The sequence below is a fragment of the Mesoplodon densirostris genome, chromosome 17 (assembly GCF_025265405.1).
Source record: "Mesoplodon densirostris isolate mMesDen1 chromosome 17, mMesDen1 primary haplotype, whole genome shotgun sequence".
NCBI lineage: Eukaryota > Metazoa > Chordata > Mammalia > Artiodactyla > Ziphiidae > Mesoplodon > Mesoplodon densirostris.
This window is the reverse complement of record NC_082677.1, coordinates 63,869,538-63,891,462: the sequence shown is the minus strand read 5'-3', so window position 1 is coordinate 63,891,462 and position 21,925 is coordinate 63,869,538. Positions and strand designations below refer to the sequence as shown.

Here is a 21,925-nt window from a genome sequence, read left to right as displayed (position 1 = left end):
ATAAGCGTAATGGGAAGCCACTGGAGGATTTTAAGTTGCGGGGACATGATCTGATTTGTATCTTAAAATGACCCCTCTAGCTGCAGTTGGGGAACAGACTGTAGGGGCAGAGGTGGAAGCAGCTGGGAAGGTGAGGAGGCTGCATGATAGCCCAGGTGAGAGAAGGTGGCAGCTGGACCAGGACGGTGCCAGGGAAGGTGGGAGAAGTGGAGATGGAGAAGATTTATTCTGGATGCAGAGGCCACAGAGATGTGACTCAACATGAGAGCAAGAGATGAAGCAAAGATGATCCTGGGCTTTTGTCCTATACATTGGGGTGAATGGCTATCATGTTTCCTAAGGGACACACCAGGAGTGATACAATTTAGCAATGTATTGGAGAAATAGGAAGATGAAGTATTTTAATTAACCTACCACTCTTCAGTGTGAAACTGACCTTCTTTCTCTTCTGTTTCAGTATCTTATTCTATCTCATACTCATTTCAGAGAGTATTTCAGACTCTGAAATGAGTATTATTTCTTCAGGTCATCTTTGAGATTCTGACTTTCTACCTTGGTTTCCATACCTTTCATGTCTACACTCACAGACACATGTATATCCATTCAGTCATGTGTACATCTGCATGTAAGTACATGTACATAAGTATTCTTCCCTTCACTTCTTGCTCCCTTTAACGACTTTTCAGTAGTTCCTTTTTGCCCCATGGATGGGTTATGGCCCAAGTTTGCATTTTGAGTGCCAGCCTCTGCTTATCTTAGCACAGATGAGGTTCTCAGGAGAGTACGGTGGGAGCCAGAAGGATGGTGACCATAGAGATTTCAATACTGTGGTACCTGCCGTGGAAGCTATTGCTTTCCTTCTCTGACTAAGACAGGCATCTTGACGAAGAGCCCAGGATTATTCCTTGTACCATTTTTGCTCCCTGAATGGCCTCTCGCCCTATCTATGTAGGATAATCCAACCTCAATCTCGTGGCTGAAAGAATCTGCTAAAAATAATTCAGTGCTCAATAATATGAAGGACTGAAAATAAATATTGAATAGTAGAGAGTAAAAGTTGGCTCATGTGGCATAAAAAAGTAATATCCCAAGTAAAAGCAGTTTCCTTTGTCTTTGTCTTATCAATAGGATGTACCCCAAAAGTTTTCAGATAGGTTTTCTAAGAGATGGTATTTTAACGAGGTATTTCTGTTGCAGCAGAGTATAAGACAAGGGCACAGACTGTCAAGCTCCAGAATGAGGTCGACATATTGCAGGAGCAGCTGCAGCTCACCAGGTCCCAGCTAGAGGCTGCACAGCGTGCCCATGCAGTCAGATTCTCTAAGGTATGCTAAACTCAGAAACAGTTATATGTTGGGAAGGATTGGGGTTTATTCCTTTTAAATGTTTGGTAGAATTCACTAATGAAACCGTCTGGTCCTGAGCTTTTCTTTTTTGGGAGTTTTTTGATCACTGATTCAATCTCCTTACTCATTATTCATCTGTTCAGATTTTCTCTTTCTTCATAATTCCATCTTTGTAGGTTGTATGTCTCTAGGAATTTATTTCTTCTAGATTGTCCAATTTGTTGGCATGCAATTGTTCATAGTAGGCTATCATGATCCTTTGTAATTCTGTAGTATCAGTTGTAATGTCTCCTCTTTCATTTATAATTTTATTTATTTGAGTCCTCTTTCTTTTCTTTGTTAGTCTAGCTAAAGGTTTGTCAATTTTGTTTATCTTTTCAAAAAATCAACTCTTAGTTTTTTTAATCTTTTCTATTGTCTTCTTATCCTGTATTTCATTTATTTCTTCTCTAACCTTTATCATTTCCTTCCTTCTGCTAACTTGGGATTTGGTTTGTTCTTTTTTTCTGGTTCTTTGAGGTATAATGTTAGGTTGCTTATTTGAGATCTTTCTTTTTTCTTCATGTAGGCGTTTATAGCTATAAACTTTCCTTTTAGAGCTGCTTTTAATGCATCCCATAAGTTTCGGTATGTTGTGTTTCCATTTTATTTGTCTCGAGATTTTTTTTTTTTTTTTTTTTTTTTTTTTGCTGTACGCAGGCCTCTCTCTGTTGTGGCCTCTCCCTTTGCGGAGCACAGGCTCCGGACGCGCAGGCTCAGCGGCCATGGCTCACGGACCCAGCCGCTCCGCAGCATGTGGGATCTTCCCGAACCGGGGCACGAACCCGTGTCCCCTGCATCGGCAGGCGGACTCTCAACCACTGTGCCACCAAGGAAGCCCCAATGTCTCAAGATGTTTTTGATTCCCCTTTTGATTTTTCCTTTGATCCATTAGTCATTCAGGAGTGTGTTGTTTACTTTCCAGTTATTTGTGAATTTCAATTTTTCCTTCTGTTACTGTTTTCTAGTTTCATAACATTGGGGTCAGAAAAAATACTTGATATAAAGTCAGTCTTCCTGAATTTGTTAATACTTGTTTTATGACCTAATATATGATCTATCCTGGAGAATATTCTGTATGTACTTGAGATGGTTGTGTATTCTGCTGTTATTGGATAGGATGTTCTGCATATCTCTTTTAGGTCCATTTCGTCTATAGTGTTGTTCAACTCCTGTGTTTCCATATTGATTTTCTGTCTGGATGACCCATTGTTGAGAGTGGGGTATTAAAATCCCCCTACTATTATTGTATTGTTGTTTATTTCTCCTTCTCATTCTGTTGGTATTTGCTTTATATATTTTAGGTGCTCCAATGCTTCATGCATATATATTTACAATTGTTATAGTTTCTTGATGAATTGACCGCTTTATCATTATGTAATGACCTTTTTTTGTCACTTGAGAACTTCCTTTTTTTTTTTTTTTTTGCGGTATGCGGGCTTCTCACTGTTGTGGCCATTCCTGTTGCGGAGCACAGGCTCCAGATGTGCAGGCTCAGCGGCCATGGCTCACAGGCCTAGCCGCTCCACGGCATGTGGGATCTTCCCGGACCGGGGCACAAACCCGTGTCCCCTGCATCGGCAGGTGGACTCTCAACCACTGCGCCACCAGGGAAGCCCCTTCCTTTTTTAATGTAAGTGCTTACAGTTATAAATTTCCCTCTGAGCACTGATTTGTCTGCTTCCCTTTTTTGGTATGTTGTGCTTTAATATTCATTCATCCTAAAGTATTTTTGAATTTCCCTAGTGAGGTTTTCTTTGACCCATTGGCTGTTTAAGAGTATATTGTTTAGTTTTCATACATTTGTGAATTTTCCAGTTTTCCTTTTGTTAGTGATTTCTGGCCTCATTCTGTTGTGGTTGGAGGAGATACTTTGCATGATATCAACCTTTTAAAATTGAACATCATTTTAAGGCCTAACATATAGTCTATCCTGGTGAATCTTCCATGTGCATTTAACAAGAATGTATATTCTGCTGTTGTTGGGTGCAGTGTTCTGTATGTTTGCTAGGTGGAGTTTATTTGTAGTGTAGTTCAGGTCCCCAGTTAGGTGAAAAAAAAAAAAAAACACAGCAGAAGGTCATCCAGAAATCAAAGGCTGATTGGACCAGACCTTGAATTTAGCTTATATAAAAATGTATTTGTGTTTATTAAGGGTGAGATGGGGCCACTCTACCCAAATTGGTATGGTATCAAGAAACGTTCTTCTCAACAGACTTTTAAAGTATGTTTACATTTTACACACGATTGCATGTCTACTCTACAAGTTCACAGATCATAGAACTTTTGAGACTTTGGGCCTCTGTGTTTGTACTTTAAGGAATGTAAGGGCAAAAGATGCTTTGCTACCTTTGGTTTAGAAAAATCATTGTGCACAGACCTGCCATTATATGCAGTGTTTTTGCAACCAAAACAAACTAACAGAAGAAGCCTAACTGAAACTTCCAAGTCTAGCTGACCCATTTAAGGTGAAGCTATGTCCATTTATTTAAATTTCTGCATACTTGCTGCATACCAGAGCTTTTAAAGCCATGTATTAAATCAATTTCAGGAATATGAAATGCAGAAAACAAAAGAGGGAGAATTTCTGAAGTTATTTGATAGATGGAAAGAAGAAGAAAAGGAGAAACTAGCTGATGAAATGGAAAAAGTCAAGGAAATGTGTATGAAGGAGTTTAAAGAACTAACTTCTAAGATTTCATCATTAGAATATGTAAGTATTGGGAGTTCCCTGGTGGTCCAGTGGTTAGGACTCTGAGCTTCCAGTGCTGGGGGCACAGGTTTGATCACTGGTTGGGGAACTAAGATCCCACAAGCCACGTGGCTCCACCCGAAAATACCCACAAAAAACATTGAGAATATGTAAGTATTAAACCTCGGAGTCTTCATAGCATTGTTAGAGTTGTGGCCTTGAGAGGTGGCATTAGAGTGGCAATGTGGCCCGCGGATCCAGAAGTTCCTTTGTTGTGCCGTGGCCCAGACACCGCTCCTCCGAGCGTCTTGGGAGCTCGGGGCATACGGAAGAGAGAGCAAGTCAGAAAAGTCGTTTCCTTGAGAGTGGGAGCTTTGACCCCAAACCCCAGTGCAGAACACTTGGTACATTTTAGATGGATCAGAGAAGAAGGTCCCTCTTTCTTATCTGGTTAGGTTTAGATAGCCCAAAACAATAACTTCCTCCCTGAGTTTTAGAGCTTTCCAAAGTTCCAAAGGAACTTTCCAGAAAGACTGACAGAGATTGCCAATGTGGGAGAAGGAAGCTGACCCAGAAAGACAGAGGGAGAGCCTTTGCCAGGCCCCTTCCTCACCCCAGGCCTAGGTGGTGAGGAGGACAGGGGTTTGAGGGAGCTGGATGTCGCTAAATGCAACCTCCACTTCCCTGTGGGAGCAGCGGAGGTCACAGTGAAGCAAAGGAGGCAAGGGAAGAGTCTGGAGCTCCCTCTAGGGGCCAACATGTTTATAAACTAAAAGAGAGGGAGAGTTTTGGAATACTGCTAAGATCCTTCTCTAAAACGGCCTGGACCCTCTCTCAGGGATTGGCAAACTATGACCTGTGACCCAGACCTGACAAACCACCTGATTTTGTATGGCTCTCAAGCTTAGAAAGCTTTTTACACTTTTGAGTGGTTGAAAAAAGTCAAAAGAAGAAATATTTCACGACACATGAAAATTATATGAAGTTTACCTTTCAGTGTCCACAAGTGCAGGTTTCTGGAACACAGCCATACTCTTTCCTCCACACTTTGTCTATGGAGCTTTTGTGCTGGAGCCATGGAGTTGAGTGGTTATGACCAAGATCTTACGTGTGTCCCAAAGTCAAATACTATCTGGCTCTTTACGGAAAAAGTTTGCCAGCCGCTGTTATATCTTTACAAAGCAAATGTGGCACGAGGTTAACAACTGGTGAAGGGGAAATGGGTGTTCATTATACTGTTCTTTCAACTTTTTCATAAGTTGTAATTTGCACATAAAAAGTTGAGGGGAAATTAACTTGGGATGGCTCATTGTGTCTTTTCTATAGGGCTTTCTTCAGTCAACTCCCTGTTGGTTCAACTATCCCCTATCACTTCGCTTGGTTCTAAGCATCAGAACCTGTGGGCAGTAGTAGTTCTTTTACCACCCCTACTCCAGGGGCTTCTCCTGAACTCAGACCCTTGGCATCTTCTCAAAGTGGGATGTCGTATTACCTACAGTAGTGGATTCTGATAGTAACCAATTTAAGACTGGCTTTTTATGTCTTCTCCATCAAGGCCACACTCATTTTTTTTTTCCTTGTGATAAAGCTGCCAGTATGGCTCTTTTGCCTGAGATTCCCTCCATGATTATCCCTGCCCCCAGGATCATTGTAGAATTGGACTTTTCCCCACCTAGGACTTTTTACCATTCATATATATATATATATATATATGTATATATATATATATAATTTTTTAATAAATACATTTATTTATTTATTTATCTCTAGTTGCGGCAGGCGGGGGCTACTCTTCACTGTGGTGCTCGGACTTCTCATTGCGGTGGCTTCTCTTGTTGCGGAGCACAGGCTTTAGGCGCGCGGTCTTCAGTAGTTGTGGCTCGCAGGCTCTAGAGCACGGGCTCAGTACTTGTGGCGCATGGGCTTAGTTGCTCTGCAGCATGTGGGATCTTCCCGGACCAGGGCTCGAACCCCCGTCCCCTGCATTGGCAGGCGAATTCTTAACCACTGTGCCACTAGGGAAGCCCCATATATTTTTTTAAAACGGCTTTTTAAAGATGTTTACATATCATACAATTCACCCACTTAAACTGTATAGTTCAGTGGTTTTTATTATGTTCACAGAGTTATGCAACCATCATCACAGTCATTTTAGAACATTTCATCGCCCAAAGAAGAAGCCTTGTACCCACTGGCACTCCCTCCCTCCCCTGGCAACCACAGCTGTACTTTCTGTCTCTATGCATCTGCCTGTTCTGGACATTTCATATAAATTGAATTATATAAAATGTGATCTTTTGTGAGGGGCTTCTTTTCACTTAGTATAATGTTTTCAAGATTCATCCACGGTGTAGTTATGTATCAATATTTTTTTTATTGCTGAATGATATTTCATTGTATGGATACACCATATTTTATTTATGCATTATTCGATGGACATTTGGGTTGTTCGCCCATTTTGGCTATAGAGGGTTTTAAAAATTATTATTAATAATAGACTTTATTTTTTAGAATAGTTTTAGGTTTACTGAGCAAATAGTACAGAAAGTTCCATATAAATACCCCTCTCCTACCCTGTACACAGTTTTCCACGTTACTAACGTCTTAAATTAGTATCATACATTTGTTACAATTAATGAGCCAATACTGGTACGTTAGTATTAACTAAAGACCATACTTCATTCAGATTTCTTTTGCTTTATTTATTTATTTGTTTGTTTGTTTGTTTGTTTGTTTATGGCTGTGTTGGGTCTTCGTTTCTGTGCGAGGGCTTTCTCTAGTTGCGGCAAGCGGGGGCCACTCCTCATCGTGGTGCGCGGGCCTCACTATCGCGGCCTCTCTTGTTGCGGAGCACAGGCTCCAGACGCGCAGGCTCAGTAATTGTGGCTCACGGGGCTAGCCGCTCCGCGGCATGTGGGATCTTCCCAGACCAGGGCTCGAACCCATGTCCCCTGCATTGGCAGGCAGATTCTCAACCACTGCACCACCAGGGAAGCCCAAGATTTCTTTTGCTTTTACCTAACATCCTTTTTCTGCTCCAGGGTCCTATCCAGGATACCTAAGTACATTTAGTTGTCTTGTTTCTCTAGGCTCAGACTTGTTTTTGATGACCTTGACAGTTTTAAGGTGTACTTTTCAGGTATATTGTAGGATGCCCCTCTGTTGGAATTTACCTGATATTCTTCTCATGGTTAGACAGGGTTTATGGGTTTTGGGGAAGAAGTCCTCAGAGATAAAGTACAATTTTCATCACGTCATTTCAAGGGTACATACCATCTACATGGTTTATGACTGTTGATGTTGACCTTGATCACCTGGCTGAGGTAGTATTTGTCAGGTTTCTCCCCACCCCACTGCCCCCCATCCCATACTGTGCTCTTTGGAACGAAGTTACCTTGTGCAGCCCAGACTTAAGCAGTAGGGGACAATGCTCGCCCATCCTTTTGTTTTTGAAGTTAACATATTACCTTCTGAGGGTATTTACTGCCAGTAACTTTGGGAATAACCTACAAGCAAAGGGTAAAATTAAAACCTTATGTCCCTAGTGGTCCCTGGATGACGCTGGCCTCCTCACTAAATCATCCTGAGAATCAACTGCACCCAGTTCCTCTGTTTCTGGCACTGTTGCCTGCCTGTTAAAGTTTTAAAGATCGATTATCTAAGATTAGAAAGTTTAGGTTTTCCTTTCCCTTTCTCACCCAGTGCACGTTCTTTTGTTGGAGGTAGTGAAACGGGAAAACCACTGGGAATGAGAAGCAGGAGAAGCACGATGAATGTCCAGGAGGATAGTCAGGTGCTCCCCAATTTTGTTCTCTGTGTCAGTCGTATAGAAGTATGAACATCTGTACCAGTGATTTTGAATTTTATTTTATAGCAATTGTCAGAAATCCAGAAGTCCTATATGGAGATCCAGTCTAACATAGGCACATTAAAAGATGCACATGAGTTTAAAGAAGAACGTCCTCAGTGTCCCCAGGATTTCCAAAATGTGATGCAACTTCTTAGTAGTCAGGTAGGTAAAAGTGGGTGATTACTGCAGTAGAGGCCTGATCCTTCTTGGTGAGGTAATTTACAGTAAGCACCATCTACAAGAAAGTGCCTCTTTCAGTGACGATGAAGGTGACTAATTCTTTTTTCCTTATCTCCTAACACGTGTAATTCATAATAGGTGTTCATTAGATACTTACTGATTGACTGATAGATGTGGATACAGAACAATTGGCAAAGTTGTTTAATATTTCCTTGAATAATATCTATTTGAATTGGTTCATATTACCTTAGTAGTTATTTTTCATATTTCAGATGTAGACCCACTTTCAAAAGGCAGAGAAAGGCATATTGAAGCCCTGACTTATTTTAGAGCTTAAATATATGGCTGCATTGGCAAACTGATGGTCTTTTACATTTATCAAATAAATTACAATCATTTGGAAGTGAACCTCAGTAATCAGTACAGCCTTCATCCTGGCTATTTTGGTCACACTGATATAGGGGAACTTTTTTTTTTTTTTTTTTTTTTTAGTCAGGAAACAGAGATTAAAGCTTATGAATTCAGGATTTTTTCAAAAAGCAATATTATGTCATTTTAAAAGGTAAATGTGTTTTTGAACATGGACTATTGCCACTGCTTCTTGTCTTGGCCTCTCTCCCCTCAATCTACCTTTCGTGTTATAGCCAGGGTGATCATGTCACCATCCTGTCTAGAATCCTTCAGTGGCTCCCCATCTTTCACAGAACAAAGTCTAGGACCCTTCACCAGCATTCAGAGTCCCTGGGCATCTGGTCCTGCCGTCTCCCACCATCCTTGCCTTTACCTTGACGCTCCAGTAGCCCCAAAGAGCTCCTGGTTCCGGGGACGAGGCAATCTGAGTTCTGCTTTTGCTTTTGCAGCTTTCTTTGTCATGCACCTCCCAGTTTTCAGGCCCTGACACTTATTCAGCTGGGATGGCATCTCTTCTGGAGAGTTCTCCTGGAGTTCTGGGTTATTGCACTGCCACAGTCCTCCAAGCTGGACCTGATCACGTGCACAAAATGTGGGAACCCTCCATTGTATGTCCACTGTTCTTCCGGGCAGGGCAAGCAGGGCCCGTCTCTTAGTTCTCTCCCAGCCTGCCCAGAGGCTGCCCCACAAGGTGCCTGATATGCGGTAGGGGACCAGGAATTGGGTCCTGAACTGAACTGTTGGCATTTGCTTCCAGCAGGCTGCTGACTCACTAGTTGAAGGACCCAGTTATGAAATCCTCAGGTCCCACCTAAATGTCTTTTGTCTCCTTCCTGTGAGCTCTATCAGTTCAGAACCTATGGACCCAGAAACCTTGATGTTTCCTTTCAGCTTCTGAGGTTAACAAGCTAGCACCTGTTCTTTTAAATTAAGTTTTTTTTTTTTTTTAAATTTGATTGATTGATTGATTGATTGATTGCTGGGTTGGCTCTTCGTTTCTGTGCGAGGGCTTTCTCTAGTTGCGGCAAGCGGGGGCCACTCCTCATCGCGGTGCGCGGGCCTCTCACTATCGCGGCCTCTCTTGTTGCGGAGCACAGGCTCCAGACGCGCAGGCTCAGTAATTGTGGCTCACGGGGCTAGTTGCTCCGCGGCATGTGGGATCTTCCCAGACCAGGGCTCGAACTTGTGTCCCCTGCATTGGCAGGCAGATTTTCAACCACTGCGCCACCAGGGAAGCCCCTTAAATTAAGTTTTATTGGAACACAGCCGTACTATTATGTACCGTCTATGACTGTTCATTTACATATTACTTATGGCTGTTCTCCTACTTCTAGTAGTAGTGACTGAGTCATCTGGCCCCCAGAGTCTAATATATTTTCTATTAGCCCCTTAACAGAAAATGTTTGCTGAACCTTGCCTCAGAGGATAAGGTTAAAACCAAGTGCAAGTGTGTATAAACATTTTTGACTGTATTTATTTATTTTTTTAAATGCCTGCTAAAATGTTACCAAATAGATAGTTGGGTTTCGTAGGTACTCACTAAAAAGGAAGCTTCCATTCTGAGTAGATGTCATTGTTACAGTAACACTAAATTACTCTTGTTTTACTAATTTTGTAGGAAAGCAAGTGGACAGCTCGAGTTCAGGCTCTTCATCAAGATCACAAGAAAGAGAAGAGGCAGGTAAGATTAAGAAATCAACGCCCTATAAAAAGTGGGTCTTTCTAAAAAGAATATTTGCTTTTCTCTATAATAAAGGTAATATTTATCCACTTAAGACATTTGTGGAGAAATATATAACAAAAATTTAAATTACTCATAATTCCAATACCATAGATAACCAGTGTTACTGCTTTGTTATAATTTCTTTCAGTCTTTTTTCTATGCAGTAAATGTTGCATTTCTATAAGTATAGAAACCCATGCACATATGTCTCACAGATTTTGAATTTTGCTTTATATCTATAACTTTATACATTTTTCATTTAATATATCATAAACAGTTTCCTATGTTTTAAAATATTATTCAAAAATCATGATTTTTTTAATGGCTCCATGATGATCTTATGGCTGTATCATCAGTTATTTAATCATTTCTCCATTGTTGAATACATGTTTCTAATTTTTAAACATTACAGAGTGGCAGTCTAAATAAGTTTTGAATACAGGCATACCTTATTTTATTGCACTTTGCAGATAATTGCGTTTTTTACAAATTGAAGGTTTGTGGCAACCCTGCATTGTCAGATGATGCATTTTTTAGCAGTAAAGTTTATTTTTTTTAATTTTTATTTATTTTATTTTTGGCTGTGTTGGATCTTTGTTGCTGCACGTGGGCTTTTCTCTGGTTGCGGTGAGCGGGGGCTACTCTTTGTTGCGGTGTGCAGGCTTCTTATTGCGGTGGTTTCTCTTGTTGAGCACCGGCTCTAGGCACGTGGGCTTCAGTAGTTGTGGCTCGCGGGCTCTAGAGTGTAGGCTCCGTAGTTGTGGTGCATGGGCTTAGTTGCTCCGCGACACATGGGATCTTCCCGGACCAGGGCTTAAACCCGTGCCCCCTGCATTGGCAGGTGGATTCTTAACTACTGAGCCACCAGGGAAGCCTGCAATAAAATTAAGATATATACATTGTTTTTTTTAAGACATAACGCTATTGCACACTTAATAGACCACAGTGTAGCATAAACATAACTTTTGTATGCACTAGGAAACCAAAAAATTCACGTGATTCGCTTTATTGCTGTGATCTGGAACTGAACACACAGTATCTCTGAGGTCTGCCTATAAAAAGCAGGATTGTTCACATTAAAGTCATTTTAATGAAAACAAAAATGAATTGTAGCACTTATTCCTTTTCCACTGAGTATATCAGAAATTTAAGTGTTAAAATGCTTTTACAATAGTGCAAAAAATGTAAAGTAGATTTATTTGAGATTTTAAGACAGGAAAACATCTGTTTATTTTTTCACTTTAAATTGTATGTGTTTTGTAGCCCTTTGTATCCCCTTTTGGGCAAACAACCTAGACTGGGTAGCTTATAAACAACAGAAATTTATTTCTCATAGTTCTGGTGCTCCAGGAATTGAACAGAGAACTTGTCAAAGGGGAGTAGTGGCTGGGCTATGTGTAGATATAACGCCCATGTTTCTTTCTCCAGTCTAAGCCACCCTTCTGGGCTCCAGACGAAATAGCCAGCTTTGTACTTGACATCTCCACTGCTTCTTAAACGTAACATGTCTAAAATGAAGTTCTTGGATTTGTTCCCAGAGGTGTCTTGCTTTTGGTTGATGGCATCCTAGTCCACTCAGATGCACTCCCTCAGCCCCCAGTTCCAAGCTATCGGCAGGTCCTGCCGAGTATCTCATATCCATGTTCTTCTGGACATTTCTGTTGCTTCCATCCTCCACTGAGCTCCCACCATTTCTAAAAGGTCCCAGTAACTGGTTTCCCAATTCCAACCTTTTCCTCTTGTAATCTGCTCTCTGCAGAGCAGCCAAAATAATCTGGCTGTCAGCCACCACTGTGGCCTCATCCTGAACCTACTCTTTTTAGCTACGGTGGCCTTCTGGTAATTTGTAGAACATGTGGCCTTTTTCTCCTTTTACACATGGTTTTCTCTGCTGGGAGGTCCTTCCACTTTTTTTTTTTTTTTAATTTAATTTTTTTTTTATACAGCAGATTCTTATTAGTCATCAATTTTATACGCATCAGTGTATACATGTCAATCCCAATTGCCCAATTCATCACACCACCACCACCCCCACCCCCCCGCCGCTTTCCCCCGCTTGGTGTCCATATGTTTATTCTCTACATCTGTGTCTCAATTTCTGCCCTGCCAACCAGTTCATCCATTTTTCTAGATTCCACATATATGTGTTAATATATGATATTTCTTTTTCTCTTTCTGACTTACTTCAATCTGTATGACAGTCTCTAGGTCCATCCACATCTCTACAAATGACCCAATTTCGTTCCTTTTTATGTCTGGGTAATATTCCATTGTATATATGTACCACATCTTCTTTATCCATGCATCTGTCGATGGGCATTTAGGTTGCTTCCATGACCTGGCTATTGTAAATAGTGCTGCAGTGAACATTGGGGTGCATGTGTCTTTTTGAATTATGGTTTTCTCAGGGTATATGCCCAGGAGTGGGATTGCTGGGTCATATGGTCATTCTATTTTTAGTTTTTTTAAGGAACCGCCATACTGTTTCCACTTGTTCTTTATGTGGCTCTCTCCTTCCACTCTGATTTGGTTTTCTCTGCTGTGTAGCAAATTACCACAGATTTATTATCTCACAGTTTCCATGGGATAGGAGTCCAGGCACGGCTTGGCTGGGTTGTCTGCTCGGGGTCTCACACGCTGCATTCAAGGTGTTAGCTGAGCTGTGGTCTCATCTGGGGCTCCGGGGCCCCTCCCAAGCCCGTTCAGATGATTGGCGATGTGCAATTCCTTACAGTTAGCCATGGGAGTGAGACCCTCAGCTCCGCAGTTCACAGGCTGGCTGTGACTTCTTCAAGGCCAGTAGGAGAGCATCTCTCCTGCCTTCATTCTCCTCCTTCACGAGACCTGAAGTCACCCCAAGACCACTCCATCCAGGGAGCTGGTCCCCTCCCGTTATTATCCTCATCGCTTCACAGGTGTAGCTCTCAACACTGTTTTTTTGTTTGTTTGTTTGTTTGTTTTGCGGTGCGCGGGCCTCTCACCGCAGCGGCCTCTCCCGCCGAGGAGCACAGGCTCCGGACGCGCAGGCTCAGCGGCCATGGCTCACGGGCCCAGCCGCTCCGCGGCATGTGGGACCTTCCCGGACCAGGGTACGAACCTGCGCCCCCCGCACCGGCAGGCAGACTCCCAACCACTGTGCCACCAGGGAAGCCCCTCAACACTGTTTTAAATAGTTTGTTTACTTGTTTATTGTCTGTCTCTTCAACCAGATCACTAGCCCTGTGAGGGAAGGGCTCTGTTTACTCCTCCATTGTATTCTCAGCATCCGACAATGTGTCTAAAATGTGGTTGGTGCTTATTAAATATTTGCTGAATGAATGCAGAAGGTCGATAGGTGGCCAACAAGGGGATCACACAGCCTTTTTTTGTGTGGCTGGGGAGATGCTGACTGTACAGTCTAGAAGAACAGGCTGGAAAGAGCTGTGTATCGCTGTGACGTGATATTTGAAGCAGGTCCTCTTAACCTCAGGGCCTGCTTGTCTGCCTCGCTGCCTTGCTCACCTTTCATGCTTTAGGCACTTAGCCAGGTGAGATGGGGAACAGCCAGTGACAACTTAGAGCAGTTGCTTTTCTGTAAGAATGTTGAATCTTTCCTTCGAGATGCTCTAAGGCAGTAGTTCCTAACCAGGGGCATCCTTCAGAATGACCCGAGTCTCTTCCAAAATACAGGTGTCCAGCTCTACCCGCTGAAGGTCTGATTCAGTAGGTAAGTCTGGGACATGCAGAGTTTGGAGACAACAATAAGAACACCACCAAACCCCAGACGATTGTGTTTTGGATCCATGGTTTGAACCACGGCTCTTACAATTTGAAGTTCTATTTTTATTCTTCAGGGTATTCTTAGAGCATTGGGGTTTAGGGACTGAGTTCAGGCTTCCTTATTAATAGGGGGTGATTTTAGTCCTCGTTCCTTTAAGCCTCTTGTGTTCCAGGCAACTGTGGGAATTTAAGTCGCCTTCTGGCTGGAGCACAGTGTACAGTATAAGTTGTAGAGGTTTACACTTGGCCACTGTGGGTGGTGATACAGAGAGGAAGACCGACTGCCAGTGCTTTGGAGGAAGGGGAGGCCTGACCTGCTTCTGAGTGAAGGGCCTCACCTCACGTGCTGGGACCGTGGAGTTTTTGTGCCACCGCCAGGCTACGCTGCTCCCTTGTCTGTTGGTTTTGCTTGTTCAGAAGCTGCTTGCTTCTTCCTTCATTTCTCTTAAACCCTAACAGAGAGGCAGATTCAATAAGGTTTAGTAATCTGTGCCTGAGACCAAACTATTAATTATTCCACATGATTGGTGCCTCCTGTTCCTACAATGCACATATTGTATTTCTCTGTTTAAGGGAAGTTGCGTTTGCCAACTTTTTATTGCTTTACCTCGATTCTTGGCAGTCTTTTTTTGGTTTTGTTTTTAAATAACATTGGTAGGAGTTCAAAGGGAACCACAGATAAATGATGGCATGCCCTTTTCCACCCAACAGAAGACTCTTAGAGCTTGGGAGGTTGTAGAATGGTCACGCAGTGAAAGGAGAGGAGGATGGGGTAATGTGGCTGGTAGAGAAAAAGTGTAAAACTTGAAATGGTAGAAGGTCACAAGGAATGAGCTCCAGGGCCACAAGCCTTTTGAAATAATTTCTGGCTATCTCTTTCTTAGACTGTCACATTTTCTGGTCAATTCTCAATTCCAGTATCAAAATGATGCCATCCCTTAGTTTTCCTTATGTACCCTTTCTGCTTGGGCCCTGCAGTGAGTCCCCATATTGTTGATTCTCAGCCTCCACCCAGAGCCCTGTACGTTTTTATTGGCTTTTCCTTCTGTTTTCCAACTCCAGATTTCCCAAACTGCTTTTGGGGGTACACTTGTAGTAGTCTGTAAAAATGTGGGGAAGGTTCCTGACAGTGTCCTCCTGGGGGAAGATTCTTAGCATCCACTGGGATAGGTAGGGTTCTTTTTAGTCCTTACTCAGGAAACCCTTTTAACTTGGTTCAACGTATTGTTTGTCCGGCCTCATGTGAGCACAGAGCGCTTCAGAGGGAAGACCCTGCAGTGTATGGATTGAGAGCATTAACTTTTTTGTTGTTATTTTATTGTTTTTCTGTTCAATGTAAATGGATTATTTTTAGAGTAATTTTACATTCACAGCAACGTTGAGGGGAAAATACACAGCGTTCCCAAATCCCCCCTGCCCACCCCGTATGCACAGCCTTCGCCATTATCAACATCCCGCACCAGAGTGGTACATTGGTAACAATTGATGAACCTACACTGACATGTCATTATCCCCCAAAGTCCACAGTTTACATTAGGGTTCCCTCTTGAGTTGTACCTTCTATGGATTTTGAAAAATGTCTAGTGACATGCAGCCATCATTATGGTCTCATACAGAATACTGACCTAAAAATCCTCTGTGCTCTGCCTGTTCATCCCTCCCTCCCTCCCCTCAACCCCTAATTCTTCTTACTGTCTCCATAATTTTGCCTTTTGCAGAATGTCATATAGTTGGAATCATACAGTATGTAGCCTTTTCAGACTGGCTTCCTTCCCTCAACAGTATGCATTTAAGCTTCCTCCAAGTCTTTTCATGGTTTGGTAGCTCATTTCTTTATAATGTTGAATAACATTCCATTGTTTATATGGACCACAGCTTATTTATCTCTTCACATACTGAAGGACACCTTGGTTGCTTCCAGGTTTTGGCAATTATGGATAAAGCTGCTATAAACATCCGTGTGCAGTTTTCGTGTGGACATAGGTTTTTGGCTCCTTTGGGTAAATGCCAAGGAGTACAGTTGCTGGATCGTTTGGTAAAAGTATGTTTAGTTTTGTAAGAAACTGCCAAACTGCCTTCCACATGGCTGTACCATTCTGCATTCCCACCAGCAATGGATGAGAGTTCTTGCTGCTCCGCATCCTCGTCAGCATTTGATATTGGCAAGCTCTGGATTTGGGCCATTCTGATAGGTACATTTTTGTTACTTTTTGATTTGGTGATTTCTTTCTCTTTTTTTTTTTTAAATTTATTTTATTTTTATTTATTTTTGGCTGTGTTGGGTCTTTGTTGCTGCACGCGGACTTTCTCTAGTTGCGGCGAGCGGGGGCTACTCTTCAATGTGGTGCCCGAGCTTCTCACTGCGGTGGCTTCTCTTGTTGCAGAGCATGGGCTCTAGGCACACGGGCTTCAGTAGTTGTGGCACGCGGGTTCAGTAGTTGTGGCTCGCCGGCTCTAGAACACAAGCTCAGTAGTTCTGGCGCACACGGGCTTAGTTGCTCCACGGCATGTGGGATCTTCCCGGACCAGGGCTCCAACCCGTGTCCCCTGCATTGGCAGGTGTATTCTCAACCACTGCACCACCAGGGAAGCCCACAAGTACAATTCATTAATACGTTTCATGACATAGACAAAGTTTGAAAGCGTTGACTTTGAAGACAGGAAAGTTCAAGGCTGGGCTCTTCCCGCTCAAGTTGTCTGCGTTTGGGTCTGCTACTTACCTCTCTAGACTTGAGTTTCCCCATCTGAACAACGAGGTCAAAACTTGGATCCATGAGGCTGTGGTGTGGATTCAACGAGAGGAAATGCTTAACGCAACCTCTACACGTGTTGAGTGTTTGTTAAAAAAAAAAAAAACCTCGCCGGTTAGGAAATGCTGCTCCAGGAACTCTCTGTGCTCCTCTCAGACACACTTACCCCGCTTTGTTTGACCTGCACATCCCTGTCTCTGTTTCCAGGCCGTAGGCTTGGAATGTCCCTAGTGCCATTTACCAAGGGTATTTTCTCTTCTGTTTAAGCAACTTCCGAAGTTGTTTTAAGAATGTTTCCTTAAATTATTGAAAACAAATTCTTCTTGAATTCTTGTCCAGTATTTGATCTTCCCTGAGGTTAAGTCTCAAAAGATGAATCTGTGCATCTCTGAATCTGTCTGTTCTCTGCTTCTCTTCCTTCTGTTCCCTCCCTCCCTCCCCTCCCCCTCCCTCCCTTCCCCCTCCCCCTCCCTTCCTCTTTTCCTCTACCCCCAATGCCCTCCACCTACCATTTCTCAGTAAATATTTATTGAGAACCTGCTAAGAGCCAGAGACCGTGCTAGTTGCTGGGCATATAAAATAATTCAAGTGGGCTCTGCGGCCCAGGGAGTGCACTTTCCAGCTGGGATGATGCATGTGGATGTGTGAGAACAGTACTGTGTGGGGTTGGAGCTGCTCTGAGGAGAAGCCTTGATCCTTATCCTTGCTCGTCCCTGTGTGATTTCATGTGACGGCTCAGGTTCCCTCCGCTGTTCACATCATCAGTGTTGGCTTTCTTGGGCCATGAGCTCCCTGGGAACAGAGATGAAGCCCCTTGTATAGCCAGGGCCTTCATACACGGTGATCAGAGAGTTATTCAGTGTGTAGATAACATAGGCCAGCAAGAAGGTACGGCATGTATATACAAACTGCCAAAAGAAGAAATTTACATGCAGTTTGCAGATGAATGCCTTTCTTCATTGGTTTTTCCAGCTCCTGTCACGTGTAGAGAAACTTCGAGCCTCAATGATAAATGAGCTAAACACAAGTAATGTGTTCCACAAGAAAAGGATAAAAGAGCTAGGGAAGAGCCTCCAGGAGCAGAACGAGCTCATCGTCACGCAGAGACAACAGGTATTTTGGAGTATATATTGGCACCGTTTTTATGTAAACAGTGCAGTTTATCTAACAATGTGTTTTTTGTTTGTTTGTTTGTTTTTTGTTTTTTTGCCGTACGCGGGCCTCTCACTGTTGTGGCCTCTCCCGTTGCGGAGCACAGGCTCTGGACGTGCAGGCTCAGCGGCCATGGCTCACGGGCCCAGCCGCTCCGCGGCATGTGGGATCTTCCCGGACCGGGGCACGAACCCGCATCCCCTGCATCGGCAGGCGGACTCTCAACCACTGCACCACCAGGGAAGCCCAAGAACGTGTGTTTTTATTTTAGAGCACTTGTAAGCTGGATAAGATAAAGGAGATAGAATATTTTTTTCCCTGTGGTTGTTTGTATAAGTAAATAAAATAATTTTTAAAGGTATTTTAAAATACCGTAGAGCAATCAGATTTATTCAGTTAGAATTCAGAATAAATGTGAAGGTAGCTAAAATTCCTTTTGGTAATTCCTTACCAAAAGAAGCAGCTGAATCCAAATGCTGCTTTTATAAAACGTTTCCCTCCATGTCATTAAAGTCCACGTGTCCTGTGTCTTTGGAGGATTTAGTGAAAAGGTTCATTTACTGAGTACGGTATCTGTCCATTATCCAGTATGTCCCTGTCTAGTTCAGACATGGATCACTGAAAGACTGTTCTTCTTTGCAGATTAAAGAGTTTACCAGTAAACCATTGAACGGTGTCGGTGAACCCAGAGGTAAGTGGACCAGGATCCCAGCGCTGGAGGCAAGGCGGGCCTCCCTAACCGTGTGCTGGACTTCAGAAGAATGCTGGGCCGCGGTGGTTCATGAGTGCTAAGGTGTGCTAAGTTGTGCTAACCACAACCCAGAGAGTTGAAGAATTTTAAATACCTAAACTGTCATAGAATGGTCTCGTATCCTTTTTATCAGAATATCGTTATGCACATAATACATGCTTAGTAACTGTACCTCTGGATGGATGTGCAATAAGATGCCTTATGATTAAAAGTACAGAGTCTGGGGGCAGACCGGGTTCAACGCCCATCTCTGGCACTATGTAGCTTTGTGAGCCTCTGCCCCGGTTTCCTCAGCTCTAAAGCTGGAATATTAGTAGTAATTACATCATAGGCTTGTTACAAGGATGAAATGGGAGACCATGTATAAAGAGCACCTGTTAAGCACTCATGAGTGTTGGCTATCGTTATTAATATTAAACTCTTAATTACCCTAAAGTGCTGTAGAGGCTTGCTGCATGATTCTGCATTGTGGTAGGCTGGGGTTAAGGGTTTGTTCTAAGTATGGTGGGGGGATATACAACCTACTGATGGTAGCAGTGATAGCCATCCATCTCCGTTTCATTCAAGAGCTAGTCCAGAAGCGGGGCTGGGAGCCAGAAGTGCAGGGTCTCCCAATACAGCGTAAAGCTTGCCTTTTGCCTGGTTTTCTTCCGAGTGATTCCGGTCTTGGTTCCTGTACATCTCAGGTTATTAAGCCATCTTTGTTTACTTGAGGGATGCCAACTGGGGATTGATAATGGGTGTTATGAGCTGGGCTTCCTCCCTGTCTCTGGGGGCCATGGGAGACATGGGCATATCTCGGAAGTATTGCAGGTTCAGTTCCAGAGCACTGCAATAAAGCCAATAATCACAATAAAGTGAGTCACACAAATTTTTTTGGTTTCCCAGTGCATAATAAAAGTTATGTTTATACTATACTGTAGTCTATTAAGCATACAATAGCATTATATCTAAAAAAAATACACATACCTTAATTAAAAAATACCGTATTGCTAAAAATGCTAACCATCACCTGACAACGCAGGGTTGCCACAAACCTTCAATTGGTAAAAAATGCAGCATCTTCGAAATACAATAAAGTGCAATAAAATGACGTATGCCTGTACAGTGACCTACACACTTGTTTCCCTCGTTTTGAGATAAAGGTTTGGGAAGGGTGGTGTTTCCCTATAACTTCTCTTGGAATAGTAAGAGTTCAGGTAGTGAGGAATAACTGTATAATTACTTAGACAGCATACACATTTGGAAAATAATTTTAGAAAAAAGTTAGCTTTAAAAGATGTATGTTAAACATCTTTTTTGGGTGAGTCGCTATATGTTGGTAAATATCATTGTTTTTTGTGGGGGGAAATATTAGGATATGCACTAGCAAAATATAACCCATAGCTTGTGATTTTTGTCATTAATCTACTTTTTTTGTTGTTATTTCAGGGAATCCTTTAACCTCGCAAACTTTTGAATCTAAGCCAACTACCCCAACTGTACCTAGTAAGTTTCTATAATAGTCTCGGGGTTCTAAAGATATTTTTAAAGTGCTAAACCCATACATAACTTCTACTTACTGTTTTTAGAGACATTTCTTTGAACATCAGTGTGTTTGGAGATTATATAATGATCTATTTTGGTTCCCAGGTTTGACCTAGTTCTAAAACCCAATATTGTAAATATCCGTGTGATTTTGTGGTGATTTGGGTTAGCCATACCTGTTACCTTACTATTACCTTATTACCTTACCTGTTAACCTTATTCGCCTAATAAAGGAACAACTAAAAGTTCTTCGGCATCGCTGCAGTTTGTACTCTTGGATTTCCCAAGGTCATACACTGCGACCACCACACTGTATGTCGTGGCCGCCACATTCTGGCATCACTGAGACCCAGTGCTGCAGGGTTTGACGCGATGGTCCCACCAGTCACTCCCTTGAAGTCAGCTCAGCACAGCTGTCTTCCGGAGCTGTCAGGATTTGGCCAGAATCCAAAAAGACATAACCTGTACAGTTCAAAATGGACAGATTGTTTTCTTAATAATAAATAGTTGAAATATTTTTGTTTCCATTCAAGAAAGCATGTGTACAGGATCTGAATTACCGGGGAGAGGGCCTGCACTGAGGCCGGGCACTGAACAACCGTTCATATGGGCCCAGGACTTGTGATGATGAAAGGACATTGAGGAGCGTGTTTGGGAATTTGGCACAATTGACTGGAAAGAGCTAATTGTTTTAACGGCTCAGCTGCTGCTTGCGGCCTCTTGATGTTGCTTCTGGAAGCTGAAGAGGCTGAGAGGTGCTCAGGAGGAGAGGGTAGTTTAAGCGCCAGGAGGAGAGCTGAGGGGAGAACAGAAGCATTTCAGAGACGTATGGAAATTTAAAAGACTCAATTATTATTGTTCATATTTTAATTATACTTAGCACAATATTGGAACAATAATGTGTTCCAATAAAACTTTATTTACAAAAACAGGTAGGGGCTGGTATGTCCCACAGGCTGTAGTTTACCAGACCTGGATCCAGATTAGCAAGTTGTAAATGGGTTTGAAGGCCATATTTCCAGAATTGTTAGCAGTTTACCCATAGTTAGGAGTTGAATATTTTCACACTAGCCATTGTAAAGACAAAATTGTATGCCTATAGGGTAGCTGAAGTTTGTGAACAGTATTTTTTAGAATAGGATTCGAACTAAAGATCTATTCTAATAAGCTAGGGAAAGAGTCAGTAAACTAATAGACAAATAAATAAATAGTTGAGAGAGGAACCTCAGATAGGAATTGTCAAATATTGGAAGAGAAGCTGTAGAATCTAATTTTCTGAGATATTTTGAAGTACAGGGTGTTCAGTCTTACTTGCATCAGGTATACTCCTCTCTGAAGGCTGTGGCTGAATTAATGCCTTCTCACCGTGTCTTCCAGCCCAGTGATTGGGGTAGTTTGTTTAATTGGTTTATTGTACATGAATATTCATAGCAGCATTATTCATAATAGGTAAAAAGTGGAAACAACCCAAATGTCCATCAACTAATGAAAAGATAAATAAAATGTTATCTGTCCATACAACGGAACGTTATTTGGCCATAAAAATACATGCTGATGCTGACACATGCTACAACATGGATGAACCTTGAAAACATGATGCTAAGTTAAAGAAGCCGATCACAGAGGACCACATATTTAATTGTATGATTCCATTTATATGAAAGGACCAGAATAGGCAAATCCATAGAGACAGAAAGTAGATCAGTGGTTGCCAGGCGCTGGGGGGAGGGAGAGATAGGGCTAAT

The 21,925-nt window shown here is 42.4% G+C and overlaps 1 protein-coding gene across 6 annotated transcripts in view; it reads left to right on the top strand.

The window, feature by feature from the left end:
- The window catches only part of DZIP1 (DAZ interacting zinc finger protein 1), a 53,820-nt gene that overhangs the window by 10,380 nt on the left and 21,515 nt on the right, over positions 1-21,925 (top strand). For 2 of the 6 annotated variants that reach the window (XM_060080095.1, XM_060080093.1), the window contains exons 6-12: positions 1,198-1,325; positions 3,937-4,098; positions 7,952-8,089; positions 10,137-10,199; positions 17,723-17,863; positions 18,545-18,593; positions 20,085-20,141. In XM_060080095.1, the coding sequence (XP_059936078.1) occupies positions 1,198-1,325; positions 3,937-4,098; positions 7,952-8,089; positions 10,137-10,199; positions 17,723-17,863; positions 18,545-18,593; positions 20,085-20,141 (738 nt within the window). The remainder of the gene's footprint in view (positions 1-1,197; positions 1,326-3,936; positions 4,099-7,951; positions 8,090-10,136; positions 10,200-17,722; positions 17,864-18,544; positions 18,594-20,084; positions 20,142-21,925) is intronic. The other 4 variants (XM_060080094.1, XM_060080097.1, XM_060080096.1 and 1 more) reach the window with 4 other exon arrangements.